The 16,944-nt window shown below is 44.3% G+C and overlaps 1 protein-coding gene across 1 annotated transcript; it reads right to left on the bottom strand.

Annotated features, from left to right (window-relative positions):
• Positions 1-9,796: 9,796 nt before the first annotated feature.
• LOC110538851 (protein mono-ADP-ribosyltransferase PARP14) lies at positions 9,797-16,491 on the bottom strand. Its single transcript, XM_021625833.2, has 7 exons — positions 16,019-16,491; positions 15,757-15,919; positions 12,696-12,989; positions 11,744-12,205; positions 11,067-11,212; positions 10,476-10,650; positions 9,797-10,281 (listed from the first exon to the last, which is right to left on the bottom strand). The coding sequence occupies exons 1-7, from the start codon at positions 16,121-16,123 to the stop codon at positions 9,998-10,000; spliced, it is 1,629 nt and encodes a 542-aa protein (XP_021481508.2). The 5' UTR covers positions 16,124-16,491; the 3' UTR covers positions 9,797-9,997.
• Between the last annotated feature and the right edge of the window lie 453 nt (positions 16,492-16,944).

Raw genomic sequence — 16,944 nt, forward strand, 5'->3', positions numbered from 1 at the left:
ATACATTGTATTCTTCAAGAATCAATGGTTATATATAATGATTTTAAAAGTCCAGAAATGGATTTGGAATTGCAGATTGCACCTTTAAGGTTGTTTTTGACAAGAGGCCTTTCTGACAAGGAGCGCTAACTCAGATCAGCGGAGAAAAGATAACCCAGACAGAGGTCCCAAATGGCACCTTATTCCCTACATAGTGCACTACTTTAGACCAGAGCCCTATGGCACCCTATTCCCTACATAGTGCACTACTTTTGACCAGAGCTCTATGACACCCTATTCCCTACATAGTGCACTACTTTTGACCAGAGCTCTATGACACCCTATTCCCTACATAGTGCACTACTTTTGACCAGAGCTCTATGGGCCCTGGCACCCTATTCCCTACATAGTGCACTACTTTAGATCAGAGCTCTATGGCACCCTATTCCCTACATAGTGCACTACTTTTGACCAAAGCTCTATGACACCCTATTCCCTACATAGTGCACTACTTTAGATCAGAGCTCTATGGGCCCTGGCACCCTATTCCCTACATAGTGCACTACTTTTGACCAGGGCCCTATGGAATAAATACACAGAGTAGCGAGCTCATTAAAGCAGATTAAAAACACATGGACTGATATTCCTTCTATCCCACTGTCTGTTGGTGGTTGGTGGTCTATAATACTGAGAGTAGTGGTTGGTGGTCTATAATACTGAGAGTAGTGGTTGGTGGTCTATAATACTGAGAGTAGTGGTTGGTGGTCTATAATACTGAGAGTAGTGGTTGGTGGTCTATAATACTGAGAGTAGTGGTTGGTGGTCTATAATACTGAGAGTAGTGGTTGGTGGTCTATAATACTGAGAGTAGTGGTTGGTGGTCTATAATACTGAGAGTAGTGGTTGGTGGTCTATAATACTGAGAGTAGTGGTTGGTGGTCTATAATACTGACATGGAGAGTAGTGGTTGGTGGTCTATAATACTGACATGGAGAGTAGTGGTTGGTGGTCTATAATACTGAGAGTAGTGGTTGGTGGTCTATAATACTGACATGGAGAGTAATGGTTGGTGGTCTATAATACTGAGAGTAGTGGTTGGTGGTCTATAATACTGAGAGTAGTGGTTGGTGGTCTATAATACAAGTTTATTAGAAAACATCATTGCACGGTAATATGAAATGAAATGTCAAGTAGAGTAGTACAAAATATAGATATTTTTAAAAATACATATATATATATATATATATAATATATATATAATATACTATATATATGATGTATATACATCATAAAATGATCCACTCTCTTTGGCAAAAACAACGCTCTGCCTCTTTCAGGCTGATTTGGGATCAGTCATTACAACCCAGTCTAATATTAATGATGGAGAGCAGACCATTACACTGACCCCGGATCATGGGTTAATGTGAATAGCTTTGCTTTACAGCACACACACATGCTTGCACACACAATCACACAATGACACACACACACACACACCTAAATCACCTGATTGTCGAGGGCCTTGTTGACTCAAGGTGAAAGCTGTAATGTTGAGTTACTACCTTTTACTGTAGTCCTGACAGGTGTGTGTGTGTGTGTGTGTGTGTGTGTGTGTGTGTGTGTGTGTGTGTGTGTGTGTAATTCACAGTGGAGGTTATTCTGCTGACAAGAGTGAGATTCTCAAAATAGAACCCTATTCCCTACGTACAGTAGTGCACTACTTTAGACCAAAGCCATATGGTACCCTATTCCCTACATAGTGCACTACTTTAGACCAGAGCCCTATGGCACCCTATTCCCTACATAGTGCACTACTTTAGACCAGAGCGCCCTATGGCAACCTATTCCCTGTATAGTGCACTACTTTTGACCAGAGCCCTTGGACTTGATGGATGTGTTGGACAATAACATCATTTTTTTTAATGACTACCTTATCTCTGTACCCCACACATGCAATGATCTGTAAGGTCCCTCAGTTGAGCAGTGAATTCCAAACACAGATTCAACCACAAAGACCAGGGAGGTTTTCCAACGCATGGCAAAGAAAGGCACCTACAGTATTGATAGATGGGTTAAAAAAACAAAAAGCAGACATTGAATATCCCTTTGAACATGGTGAAGTTATGACTTATACTTTTGGATGGCGTATCGATACAACCAGTAGCGACAAAGAAACAGGTGTCCTTTTTAACTCAGTTGCCCGGAGAGGAAGGAAACTGCTCAGGGATTTCAACATGAGGCCAATGGTGACTTTAAAACAGTTACAGAGTTTAATGGCTGTGATAGGAGAAAACTGAGGATGGATCAACTACATTGTAGTTACTCCACAACATTAACCTAAATGACAGAGTGAAAAGAAGGAAGCCTGTACAGAATAAAAACATTCCAAAATGTGCATCCTGTTTGTAACGCGGCCCTAAAGTAATGCTGCTAAAAATGTGGCAAAGCAATTCACTTTTTGTCCTGAATACATGTTTGGGGCAAATTCTATACAACACCTCACTGAGTACCACTCTCCATATTTTCAAGCTTAGTGGAGGCTGCGTCAAGTTATGTGTATTGTCATGACGTGGCCCTCTTTGGGTATAGTGAGCACCATCCCCCTCTCTCTCTCACCACCTCTCTCTTCCCCCTACACCCCGGCTCTGTTATCGCAGGTCGTAAATCCCTGGAGGAGACTCTCTCCCTCATGCAGTATAGAGAGAAGGTTTCACATGAGAATAAAGGAACCTCTTCTCCATCATAGAACTTGAGAACTGAACAATGTCCATGTTTTGGAGAATGTGTACACGGTCGGGGGGAGAATCCAGCTACGACCGGTCCATTTCGTTTAATGTTTGTGAAACTAATGAGAGACAATACAGCCACATTACCAGAGATCTGTATATACAAGAGTCTCAAATCAAATTAAATCAAATTTTATTTTACATAGCCCTTCGTACATCAGCTGATATCTCAAAGTGCTGTACAGAAACCCAGCCTAAAACCCCAAACAGCAAGCAATGCAGGTGTAGAAGCCTCAAGTGTGAGGCTTGCATCTAATTGTTGTATAAAATGAATGCAAACTCAGAAATAACGATATAATTCATGCCTTAACTTTGAAGATCTTTTTCTGTTGGCACTCTAATATGTCCCATAAACATCATAAATGGTCCTTTTGTTTGATAAATTCCGTTGTTATATCTCCAAAATGTCCATTTATTTGGCACGTTTGATAAAAAAAAAAACAGCGGTTCCAACTCTCGCAACATGACTACAAAATATCTAATAAATTACCTGTAATCTTGATCCAAACATTTCAAACAACTTTCCTAATACAACTTTAGGTATTTTTTTCTGTAAATAATCAATAAAATTTAAGACAGGATAAACTGTGTTCAATACAGGACGAAAACAAAGTGGAGCTTTCAGGTCGTGCGCCCCAACCACAACAGTACACTAGACTCGACCCTCGTTCTGAACATCCGTACTTCTTCATTACTCAAAAGAAAAACATCAACCGATTTCTAAAGACTGTTGACATCCAGTGGAAGCGATAGGAACTGCAAGCAAGTGCCTTAGAAATCTAGATCCACATAGAAAACCCAGTGAAAACACTTGTCACCTCAAAAAAGAAATCCTGGATGGTTTGTCCTCTGGGTTTTGCCTGCCAAATAAGTTCTGTTATACTCACAGATATATAACAGATATATAACAGATATATAACAGTTTTAGAAACGTTAGAGTGTTTTCTATCCAAATCTACCAATTATATGCATATCCTAGCTTCTGGGCCTGAGTAGCAGGCAGTTTACTTTGGGCACACTTTTCATCCGGACGTGAAAATACCGCCCCCTAGCCTTAACAAGTTTTAATGAAGGAAACTCCAATTCCCTTTGGAGTTTAACTAAGTCATAGGCCCACCGCATGAGCACAGACATTGATCTGGCGTCATGGGAGAGCCCCTCCCTACTGTTTTGGATATAACCCCCACCTTGGGAATTTCCTAACAGACCAGTACATCGATCACAGAGGGAGTTCATGGTTTCTGTAGAGACCAGGTGTACCTCCACCATCGAGGGAGTTAAGGTTGTAATGGTTGCTGAATCTTTTAACCATACCACGTGGTTAAACTCTGAGACTATCAATCCGACAGAATAAGAGCTACTCTTCGATACTAATTACTAGTCTGCAGCTAGAAATGATGCACCCGTGAATGCGAGGACCGACAACCGCCGAATCATCTCTTCTATGAGAACATTACTGAATGGGACTCTGAAGTATCCATTCTAACCACGGAAGAGAGAGAGAGGGTGGACGAACATTCCAACAGAAAGACGGGCGATCCCAACAGAGATCACGACGACACACTGACCGTAAATGTATATATTGATTGAAATTATTCCCGAATGAGTGATCTACAAAGGAATACCATTTCAATGAATATAATTATCAAGTGTGTAGTGACTCATTTGCGTAATTCCCTGCTTTCTCAGTCGACCCCCACTTCCCCTTTGTCCACCAAGCCGCGATACCGGTTTCCCCCACTAGGGAACATCCCCTACCATTTCCTTGTAACCATATCTACTTTGTTGTTTGTTGATGTATTTCTGTGATTATTTAGTTAGTTAATAAATAAATAATTGAGTCAATTGATGTATGGATGATTCATAGTGAAGTCTGGGTTCGTGCAGATAACCAACCATTTAGACGTTTGGAATGAGACTAACGTGCGGTAAAGAATAATTCATTAATTAGAAGACAAATTGATCAGATATTAAAATATCTGAAAGTTATATTAGGAAAAATATAACTTTGTAATCTGAATATTTTCCTTGGTGCCCTGACCTTCTAGTTAATTACATTTACATGATTAGTCTAATCATAATAATAATTACAGAGAATTGATTTGAGAAAATAACAGTCTTCATTTTAATGATGCCGAAGACACGACAGTATGCTTGTAATCATTAAGGACTGGGGAGTTTTTCAGGATAAAAAAATAAACAGAATGGAGCTAAGTAATGAGAAAATCCTAGAGGAAAACCTGGGAGATGAATTCGCCTATCGGCAGGACAATGGCCTAAAACACAAGGCCAAATCTACACTGGAGTTGTTTACCAATAAGACAGTGAATGTTACAGATGAGTTACAGTTTTGACTTAAATCTTCTTGAAAATCTATGGCAAGACTTCAAAATAGCTGTTTGGCAAAGATGAACAACTAACTTGACTCGACAGAGCTTGGAAAATAATAATGTGCAAATATTGCATAATCCAGGTGTGTAAAGCTCTTAGAGACTCACCCAGAAGGACTCACAGCTCTTAGAGACTCACCCAGAAGGACTCACAGCTCTTAGAGACTCACCCAGAAGGACTCACAGCTCTTAGAGACTCACCCAGAAGGACTCCCAGCTCTTAGAGACTCACCCAGAAGGACTCACAGCTCTTAGAGACTCACCCAGAAGGACTCACAGCTCTTAGAGACTCACCCAGAAGGACTCACAGCTCTAAGAGACTCACCCAGAAGGACTCACAGCTCTTAGAGACTAACCCAGAAGGACTCACAGCTCTTAGAGACTCACCCAGAAGGACTCACAGCTCTTAGAGACTCACCCAGAAGGACTCACAGCTCTTAGAGACTAACCCAGAAGGACTCACAGCTCTTAGAGACTCACCCAGAAGGACTCACAGCTCTTAGAGACTCACCCAGAAGGACTCACAGCTCTTAGAGACTCACCCAGAAGGACTCACAGCTCTTAGAGACTCACCCAGAAGGACTCACAGCTCTTAGAGACTCACCCAGAAGGACTCACAGCTCTTAGAGACTCACCAGAAGGACTCACAGCTCTTAGAGACTTACCCAGAAGGACTCACAGCTCTTAGAGACTCACCCAGAAGGACTCACAGCTCTTAGAGACTAACCCAGAATGACTCACAGCTCTTAGAGACTAACCCAGAAGCACTCACAGCTCTTAGAGACTAACCCAGAAGGACTCACAGCTCTTAGAGACTCACCCAGAAGGACTCCCAGCTCTTAGAGACTCACCCAGAAGGACTCACAGCTCTTAGAGACTAACCCAGAAGCACTCACAGCTCTTAGAGACTCACCCAGAAGGACTCACAGCTCTAAGAGACTCACCCAGAAGGACTCACAGCTCTTAGAAACTAACCCAGAAGGACTCACAGCTCTTAGAGACTAACCCAGAAGGACTCACAGCTCTTAGAGACTCGCCCAGAAGGACTCACAGCTCTTAGAGACTAACCCAGAAGGACTCACAGCTCTTAGAGACTAACCCAGAAGGACTCACAGCTCTTAGAGACTCACCCAGAAGGACTCACAGCTCTTAGAGACTAACCCAGAAGCACTCACAGCTCTTAGAGACTCACCCAGAAAGACTCACAGCTCTTAGAGACTCACCCAGAAGGACTCACAGCTCTTAGACTCACCCAGAAGGACTCACAGCTCTTAGAGACTAACCCAGAAGGACTCACAGCTCTTAGAAACTAACCCAGAAGGACTCACAGCTCTTAGAGACTCACCCAGAAGGACTCACAGCTCTTAGAAACTAACCCAGAAGGACTCACAGCTCTTAGAGACTAACCCAGAAGGACTCACAGCTCTTAGAGACTCACCCAGAAGGACTCACAGCTCTTAGAGACTAACCCAGAAGGACTCACAGCTCTTAGAGACTAACCCAGAAGGACTCACAGCTCTTAGAGACTCACCCAGAAGGACTCACAGCTCTTAGAGACTCACCCAATAGGACTCACAGCTCTTAGAAACTAACCCAGAAGGACTCACAGCTCTTAGAGACTAACCCAGAAGGACTCACAGCTCTTAGAGACTCACCCAGAAGGACTCACAGCTCTTAGAGACTAACCCAGAAGGACTCACAGCTCTTAGAGACTAACCCAGAAGGACTCACAGCTCTTAGAGACTCACCCAGAAGGACTCACAGCTCTTAGAGACTCACCCAGAAGGACTCACAGCTCTTAGAGACTAACCCAGAAGGACTCACAGCTCTTAGAGACTCACCCAGAAGGACTCACAGCTCTTAGAGACTCACCCAGAAGGACTCACAGCTGTAATCACTGCCAAAGGTGAGTCTAACATCTATTGACTCAGAGTTGTGAATGCACATATATATATTTCTGTATTTAATTTTCAACACATTTGCTAAAATATTTTTTTTAAACAACAACACTTTGTCATTATAGGGTATTGTGTTGATGAGTGAATTGAGGCTCTAACACAACAAAGTGTGGAATAAATCAATGGGTATTCTACAGGGACGGTATTTCTCATATCTTTCCATCCCCAGGGTAAACGTAAAGTGGCCCTCAAAGCCCTACATAAAGTAAGTAGTCTATTTGCATCCCAAAAAGCACCCTATTCCCTGTACAGGATTTGGGATAAGGCCCTGTGATAGTCTAGTGTCCTGTTCAGGGGATAAGGCCCTGTGATAGTCTAGTGTCCTGTTCAGGGGATAAGGCCCTGTGATAGTCTAGTGTCCTGTTCAGGGGATAAGGCCCTGTGATAGTCTAGTGTCCTGTTCAGGGGATAAGGCCCTGTGATAGTCTAGTGTCCTGTTCAGGGGATAAGGCCCTGTGATAGTCTAGTGTCCTGTTCAGGGGATAAGGCCCTGTGGTAAGGCCATGTGATAGTCTAGTGTCCTGTTCAGGGGATAAGGCCCTGTGATAGTCTAGTGTCCTGTTCAGGAGATAAGGCCCTGTGGTAGTCTAGCGTCCTGTTCAGGGGATAAGGCCCTGTGATAGTCTAGTGTCCTGTCCAGGGGATAAGGCCCTGTGATAGTCTAGTGTCCTGTCCAGGGGATAAGGCCCTGTGATAGTCTAGTGTCCTGTCCAGGGGATAAGGCCCTGTGATAGTCTAGGGTTAAGGTTAAGAATTAAGGGTTAGAGTTTTGGGTTAAGGGTTAAGGATTAAGGGTTTTGGTTAAGGGGTTGGTGAAGGGTTTTGCTTAAGGTTAGTGTTCAAGTGAGGGTCTGTTACGCACGCCTCTATGAAGAGGGAACGCAACACCCTGCTACAACTTAAACTCTCTGTGAAGTGAAAAAGGTATGGACTGTAGGTGTGAGTAAGGATGACAGACAGAATGTGGTACCGTTTTACAAGGACTTTATTCCTTTACACGGTAATATGGGGAAAAGGGGCTGGACGGAACCAAAGCAAAGAGAGTAAATCTCAAAGCCCCCCCCCCCCCCTCCCCTATCTTACCTGCCTAACCACTTTTACCTAATTTAGCACCACCTGGTGCCCTAACCAAAATACAGGGGGTGGTCCGCCCAGGTCTTACCTAGTGTGCCTAGACAGTGAATATACTACGGGTATATGTATGCCCGCGGGCCTCTTGCCTAAGCACTCCCAAGGTGCCTTCCCCTTCCCCCCTGGGAACAAATGAAACAGAATATTAAACAATTTCACAAACAAACTAAGAAACAAAGGACATCAACTAAGCTCTACCTGAGCAACAAACTCACAGAACATACCACTTCCCAGCAATGAACTCTCAGCAAAATCAACCTCCAGCAAAAATCTCTCTATCACAATCAATCGCTCTGCAATGACCTCCAGCAAAAATCTCTATCACAATCAATCGCTCTGCAATGACCTCAGCAAATCTCTCTAGCAAAATCTCTCTCAGCAATCCCAACCTCCAAAATCTCTCTATCCTGAACAGGACACTGGCTTTTATATAGCTTCAGATTGAATGGGTAATTGGAGACAGCTGTGTCTTGACGAGGGGGCGGGGTCAGCTCTCCAATTAGCCCTGGAGTCGACCAATCAGCTGCTTGAGGATTTGATGAGTGAAGGATGCTTTGTTGCGAAATAGGAAGCCAATTCTAGATTTAACTTTGGATTGGAGATGTTTGATATGGGTCTGGAAGGAGAGTTTACAGTCTAACCAGACACCTAAGTATTTGTAGTTGTCCACGTATTCTAAGTCAGAGCCGTCCAGAGTAGTAATGTTGGACAGGCGGGTAGGTACAGGTAGCGATCGGTTGAAGAGCATGCATTTAGTTTTACTTGTATTTAAGAGCAATTGGAGGCCACGGAAGGAGAGTTGTATGGCATTGAAGCTTGCCTGGAGGGTTGTTAACACAGTGTCCAAAGAAGGGCCAGAAGTATACAGAATGGTGTCGTCTGCGTAGAGGTGGATCAGAGACTCACCAGCAGCAAGAGCGACCTCATTGATGTATACAGAGAAGAGAGTCGGTCCAAGAATTGAACCCTGTGGCACCCCCATAGAGACTGCCAGAGGTCCGGACAGCAGACCCTCCGATTTGACACACTGAACTCTATCAGAGAAGTAGTTGGTGAACCAGGCGAGGCAATCATTTGAGAAACCAAGGCTGTCGAGTCTGCCGATGAGAATGTGGTGATTGACAGAGTTGAAAGCCTTGGCCAGATCAATGAATACGGCTGCACAGTAATGTTTCTTATCGATGGCGGTTAAGATATCATTTAGGACCTTGAGCGTGGCTGAGGTGCACCCATGACCAGCTCTGAAACCAGATTGCATAGCAGAGAAGGTATGGTGAGATTCGAAATGGTCGGTAATCTGTTTGTTGACTTGGCTTTCGAAGACCTTAGAAAGGCATGGTAGGATAGATATAGGTCTGTAGAAGTTTGGGTCAAGAGTGTCACCCCCTTTGAAGAGGGGGATGACCGCAGCTGCTTTCCAATCTTTGGGAATCTCAGACGACACGAAAGAGAGGTTGAACAGGCTAGTAATAGGGGTGGCAACAATTTCTGCAGATAATTTTAGAAAGAAAGGGTCCAGATTGTCTAGCCCGGCTGATTTGTAGGGGTCCAGATTTTGCAGCTCATTCAGAACATCAGTTACATTAGAACCTATAATGGTTAGACTTTTCCATGCAAAAGTGACATCAGTCATTTTAATTTCTTCAATAAAAGTTGTGTATAACAGTTGATAAGGCACATAGTCATAATCATAAGGAAGACTTTTGAAAGTTTAGTAAGGGCATTTCATTTCTTTTGCTTTTCTCCGCAGGGTCTAGAAGAACGTGATCAAGTACTCAGGATATGCCTGGTTGTCATGGAAAATGACAAACATAGATGGTCCTGATGGGTTGTCTGTCACGCTGTTGTAGAGTTCAACAGTCGTGGTGCTTTTAGCTGGAGGAACTGTCATCCCATGTCGTCCTGCTGTGAAATCGCCAGTCAGAACTCGACATAGGTACATATACTTCTGCCCCTGGCGATCCGGTCTTGAGTATGTGCTTCTGGCAGAGTAGCTGGCACCAACAGCAAAGTAGGTGCCGTTTCCAAATGCTGTACCTGGAAAAATGATACATTGCTTATGTTTTAGACTATTGTAGAGACAGGACTGAGTAAATGAGAAGCACAAGCTAAGTTTTAAATCAAGAGCAATAGAATTGTACATATAACTTTTACCAACAAGCCATAGGAGTTGGCAAGACAGGACGAACAGATCTGGGAACTTGTCCATGGAACATACATATCTGTCTCACCATTTGTCCCAGCAAAGCTCCGATTGAAGCCATGGTTGTTGATGTGATTGATGGTTGTGTGGCATGTTCCATGGAAGAGCCTCTTCTCATTCTTCTGGTGACCGTTCCTGAGCTCCATGTCGTGTTTCTTGATCTGGAGACTCCTCCACAGGGTTGGGTTCTGGATCCTCTCAATCTGAAATAAATTGAGGGAAAATCACTTTATACGAGCCAATAATAGACTCTAAAATGTATCCTGAATACCTTCTATACATCTTAGATTATTATTGTGGGCTAAAATGTATCCTGAATACCTTCTATACATCTTAGATTATTATTGTGGGCTGAAAAAGATCCACTCACCCTCACCTCACCTAGCTGACCCGTAGATGAGCTGAGGGGCCTCTTCATTACTTCTAAGTGCTTAACTAAATACTAACTGTCACCGACTTCCTCCAAAGTCGTCCCCTCTCCTTGTTCGGCGGTCGACGTCGCCGGCTTCCTAGTCACCACCGATCCATGTTTCATTTTCGTTTAGTTTTGTCTGTATTACACACACCTGGTTTCAATCCCCATATCAAAAAAAACAACAAAAAAAAACAGGTAGCCTACCTGTGTAACTTTGTTGTGGCAGGTGTCTCGGAACAGCTTTAAAACTTCATTGTGCTCTGGGCTTCCTGGCTGGATGAGGCAGGACAGGCAGGACGTGTTGGCTGGCATGGCATCCCAATGCCGGGGGAGACTCTCAATCGGTTGAGCTAGAGCAAACACAGTTATTACTAAGTTGGTGAACAGTTAGCATTTTCCATAAGAAAACCATGTCACACTTAGCCATCACGCTAACACTAACTGGGCTCGCATAGTTGTATACAGGATACGATAGTGCCACGAGAAAGAAGAACAGTCTTAGCCAAACACCTGCCCGTGTCATAGTTGTTTCCACGGCTCTAAAAATGTTACCTTCCTCACAATAAATGGTATCCAAGAACAAAATATAAAGGTTAAGAAAATGCAAATAGACTTCCGGCTAATGGACGTGTTGAATTTGAACTCAGCTTATCCCCTTGTTAACTAAGGTTAAAATAACAAATTAAATCTGTATGGAATAAACCAACCTGTACCTGCTAACTTGAACTCAGCTTATTCCCTTGTTAATTAAGGTTAAAATAACAAATTAACTCTGTATGGAATAAACCAACCTGTACCTGCTAACTTGAACTCAGCTTATCCCCTTGTAAACTAAGGTTAAAATAACAAATTAACTCTGTATGGATTAAACCAACCTGTACCTGCTAACTTGTCGATTTGTCTGCTTTTGGGGCTGTTTCCACTTGTGTTGTTAGCAGTCGTGTCAGGCAGGGTGAACGTGTACATTTTCCTCCGGGCAGAGACCTCCACGCGGGGCTGGTTCCTGTCCAGCGCCTGCTGCAGATGGAAGTTATGGAAGGGGGGGAATCTCTGGGACTGTCCCCCTGGCTGCTGCTGCCAATCCACCATGATGCTAGGTGCTGTAATGTTCCTGTTGAAGGACTTTTTGTCCCTGGCCTTCCTCAGCATCTCCTCGATTCTCATGTCATGGTAGACAGCGTCGTGTGGGATGCTGCTGCTCTCTGGTTCCTTTAGGTTCAGGTCCTTGATCCAACGATCCACTTTGGAAGAAACGTGGAAGACAGCCGGATCCACTTCCAGGCCCTCGATGACAATGTCCTCATTCTTTTGTGGCTTTTTAGCTTTACCCCAGTTGAACAATGCTGTGAGAATAAAAGGGAGGGTGGGGATACCTAGTCAGGTGTACAACTGAATGCCTTCAACTGAAATGTGTCTTTCACATTTAACCCAACCCTTCTGAATCAGAGAGGTGGGGGGAGCTGCCTTACTCAACATCCACATCACCCAGGGAACAGTGGGTTAACTGCCTTGCTCAGAACAACAGATTTTGACCTTGTCAGGTGAGGGATTTGATTCAGCAACCTTTAGGTTACTGGCCCAATACTATAACCACTAGGCTACCACAACACACTGTTTTAATGAAGTAACAGGGTATTCTATAGAATGTCGTGTGAAACGTCATGTGGAACGTCATGTGGAACGTCAAGTGGAACCTCAAGTGGAACGTCATGTGGAACGTCATGTGGAACGTCAAGTGGAACGTCAAGTGGAACGTCAAGTGGAACGTCAAGTGGAACGTCATGTGGAACATCAAGTAGAACGTCAAGTAGAACGCCATGTAGAATGTCTTACCGTGAGGTTTTACGTATGTAGGCTTATTGCAGGTGATCAGATATTCAGGTAGAGCCTGGTGACCATTGAAGACGACCCAGGTGTCTCCGCCTCCTTTCACACTGTCATACAAGGTGAGTGGGTCTCTGGCAAAGGGAGGTGGCACGATGAGACCTGGACAGCCAACAATTGACTTGCCAGTCAGCACCTGTGCCTCAATGAAGTACAGGTACTCCTGGTCAGCTGAGCCCTTCCACAGCCTCTCTGCTCCATGGACACTGCTGCTGAAGTAGATCCCCTCTCCCAGATTTTGCTCTGTGGACGTAAACATAAGAATGGTGGACTCCATGGCAACATAAAACCATTTTGTGACGGTTGTTGTGTTATTCTAGCTACACACCAGGAATAGGTTATGTGCTTCGACTGAGAAAGGACTAGGGAAAGTGTCCGCCCTGCATATTCTGATTGCGGTAGACCCACGGATAGAGTACGTGTCGGCTAGTGTAACTATTTATTACACCTCCTGTTAACCTGTTAACATTCTGTCATTTAAAAAACATGTTTTCCAATCTCAAGGCGGTAAATAATGATAAAATACTAAAGTGCCTCTAAAGGTAACATGGTGGAGGTTTTCAACTTAAATCAGACGTAAATTGTCCCTTTGTGTCATGTGGAATGGAAGCTTGTTGTGGGCAACAGGGAGGGTCAATTGAGTGCAAGCTTCACAAAAAACAACGCCTAGCCTTATCTATCTATGGGGAAAAGGTGTGATAGTGTCATGCTCGACTTGCAAATTTTTCCACCACAAATCACCAAAAGTAATAGAACCAGCTCACCTGCTTTCACACTATGATTGACAGTTTTTTTTAAACCTTTGTTTAACTAGGCAAGTCAGTTAAGAACAAATTCTTTATACAATGACGGCCTACACCGACCATACTCAGACGACGCTGGGCCAATTGCGCGCTGCCCTATGGGACTCCCAATCACATCCAGTAATGATACAGCCTGGAATCAAACCATGGTGTCTGTAGTGATATAGCCTCTAGCACTGAGATGCGGTGCTTTAGACCACTGCACCACTCGAGAGCCTGAACCAGGGTCTGTAGTGATATAGCCTCTAGCACTGAGATGCTGTGCTTTAGACCACTGCACCACTCGAGAGCCTGAACCAGGGTCTGTAGTGATATAGCCTCTAGCACTGATATGCAGTGCTTTAGACCACTGCACCACTCGAGAGCCTGAACCAGGGTCTGTAGTAATATAGCCTCTAGCACTGAGATGCAGTGCTTTAGACCACTGCACCACTCGAGAGCCTGAACCAGGGTCTGTAGTGATATAGCCTCTAGCACTGAGATGCGGTGCTTTAGACCACTGCACCACTCGAGAGCCTGAACCAGGGTCTGTAGTGATATAGCCTCTAGCACTGAGATGCAGTGCTTTAGACCACTGCACCACTCGAGAGCCTGAACCAGGGTCTGTAGTGATATAGCCTCTAGCACTGAGATGCGGTGCTTTAGACCACTGCACCACTCGAGAGCCTGAACCAGGGTCTGTAGTGATATTGCCTCTAGCACTGAGATGCGGTGCTTTAGACCGCTGCACCAGTCGAGAGCCTGAACCAGGGTCTGTAGTGATATCGCCTCTAGCACTGAGATGCGGTGCTTTAGACCACTGCACCACTCGAGAGCCTGAACCAGGGTCTGTAGTGATATAGCCTCTAGCACTGAGATGCGGTGCTTTAGACCACTGCACCACTCGAGAGCCTGAACCAGGGTCTGTAGTGATATAGCCTCTAGCACTGAGATGCAGTGCTTTAGACCACTGCACCACTCGAGAGCCTGAACCAGGGTCTGTAGTGATATAGCCTCTAGCACTGAGATGCGGTGCTTTAGACCACTGCACCACTCGAGAGCCTGAACCAGGGTCTGTAGTGATATCGCCTCTAGCACTGAGATGAGGTGCCTTAGACCACTGCACCACTCGAGAGCCTGAACCAGGGTCTGTAGTGATATTGCCTCTAGCACTGAGATGCGGTGCTTTAGACCGCTGCACCAGTCGAGAGCCTGAACCAGGGTCTGCAGTGATATCGCCTCTAGCACTGAGATGCGGTGCTTTAGACCACTGCACCACTCGAGAGCCTGAACCAGGGTCTGTAGTGATATAGCCTCTAGCACTGAGATGCGGTGCTTTAGACCGCTGCACCAGTCGAGAGCCTGAACCAGGGTCTGTAGTGATATCGCCTCTAGCACTGAGATGCGGTGCTTTAGACCACTGCACCACTCGAGAGCCTGAACCAAGGTCTGTAGTGATATCGCCTCTAGCACTGAGATGCGGTGCTTTAGACCACTGCACCACTCGAGAGTCTGCACCAGGGTCTGTAGTGATATAGCCTCTAGCACTGAGATGCGGTGCTTTAGACAGCTGAACCAGGGTCTGTAGTGATATCGCCTCTAGCACTGAGATGAGGTGCCTTAGACCGCTGAACCAGGGTCTGTAGTGATATCGCCTCTAGCACTGAGATGAGGTGCCTTAGACCGCTGAACCAGGGTCTGTAGTGATATAGCCTCTAGCACTGAGATGCGGTGCTTTAGACAGCTGCACCACTCGGGAGCCTGATGTTCAATGTTTATTTTGAAAAAAAGGAAGGAATAGGAATAGTTTCACCATATTAAAACGAGAGTTCTGTTCACGTAACAGGGGTTGACCTTAAGATGAGGGACACTTGTAAATGAATCACTAATCACGTTAAATTAAATTAAAATCTTCAGAAAATGACTGTCAAAGCAAGAACATACAGTAACTAGGCTTTTACAAAGAGGGTGGAACCATGAAAAAATGTTGGGGTTAAAATGTGTTAAAATCTTCCTAAACGTGGTGTAAACTCCATCTGAATCTCTCTAACCGTCTGGTGGTGTAAACTCCATCTGAATCTCTCTAACCGTCTGGTGGTGTAAACTCTGAATCTCTCTAACCGTCAGGTGGTGTAAACTCGGAATCTCTCTAACCGTCAGGTGGTGTAAACTCCATCTGAATATCTCTTACCGTCAGGTGGTGTAAACTCCATCTGAATCTCTCTTACCGTCAGGTGGTGTAAACTCCATCTGAAAGCCCACTCTGCATAGCAGGTCACAGAATTGCACAGGCAAGCGCTGGTACATTCGCTGAGAAGGGGTAGACACCTGCAACTGCCTCTTCCTAAGGTCAAAGACCTGCTTCAGAGCTTTGTTCTCCACCTTCTCAACCTGTAACGCATCAGCCATGGACATATTTGATGAATTATCAGGCAGAGAATACCACAGATTGCAACTTCAATGTTATCCATCGTTTCCTGTGACACTCACCCTGACAATTTGAAGTCCGGCAAAATGTTGCTGTCTCTCTTTATAGTCAGAACTGTTGTCATCTACTGGCTTCCTTGGGGAACTGATGGGAGATTTCAGGCCCATTAAACTCAACTCTTCCTTTGCAAAATCCTCTTGGACTTTGCAGCACAGGGCTTCCACCTCTAACACAGCAGCTTTGAACCCTCTAGAAGCCCCCTGGATGGTCAATCCAAAGCGGCCATCTTTAAAGTTCTCCTCGATGGAAACTTCCCTCTTGGTCTGAAGGGAAAGAAGCTCTTCAAACTCCCTCTGGCCAAAGTGCTGGATGAAATTGTTGTGAATGGTGATTACATTCTTCGAGGCAGGGTACAAAGCATCCAAATACCAGCGTCTGGCCTCCCTCAATGTCTCATGATAGGCCCCACAGAGCTCAATAAATGGTGGAACACTTTTCCTTGCATCTCTGGAGTCGGAATGGACAGTTTCGTGCTTAAATGCTTAAAGATGAGACATAGAAGAAGAATACTGTGAGATATAATGTAGGAAATACTGTAAGAAAGACTGTGAGATATCATGTAGGAAATACTGTAGGAAATACTGTGGAAAATACTGTAGGAAATACTGTGAGATATACTGTAGGAAATACTGTAAGAAATACTGTGAGATATACTGATGGAAATACCGTAAGAAAGACTGTGAGATATCATGTAGGAAATACTGTGAGATATACTGTAGGAAATACTGTAAGAAATACTGTAAGAAATACTGTGAGATAAACTGATGGAAATACTGTAAGAAATACTGAGATATACCATAGGAAATACTGTAGGAAATACTGTGAGATATACTGATGGAAATACTGTAAGAAATACTGAGATATACCATAGGAAATACTGTAGGAAATACTGTGAGATATACTGTAGGAAATACTGTGAGATATACTG

The sequence above is a fragment of the Oncorhynchus mykiss genome, chromosome 12 (assembly GCF_013265735.2).
Source record: "Oncorhynchus mykiss isolate Arlee chromosome 12, USDA_OmykA_1.1, whole genome shotgun sequence".
In the NCBI taxonomy this organism is placed as follows: domain Eukaryota; kingdom Metazoa; phylum Chordata; class Actinopteri; order Salmoniformes; family Salmonidae; genus Oncorhynchus; species Oncorhynchus mykiss.

Coding starts and splice junctions, on each gene's coding strand:
- LOC110538851 (XM_021625833.2), bottom strand. CDS start 16,123: ATGGGCCTGAAATCTCCCATCAGTTCCCCAAGGAAGCCAGTAGATGAC. Junction 15,920..16,018: donor CCGGACTTCAAATTGTCAGG/GTGAGTGTCACA, acceptor GATGCGTTACAG/GTTGAGAAGGTGGAGAACAA. Junction 12,206..12,695: donor TACATACGTAAAACCTCACG/GTAAGACATTCT, acceptor TTATTCTCACAG/CATTGTTCAACTGGGGTAAA.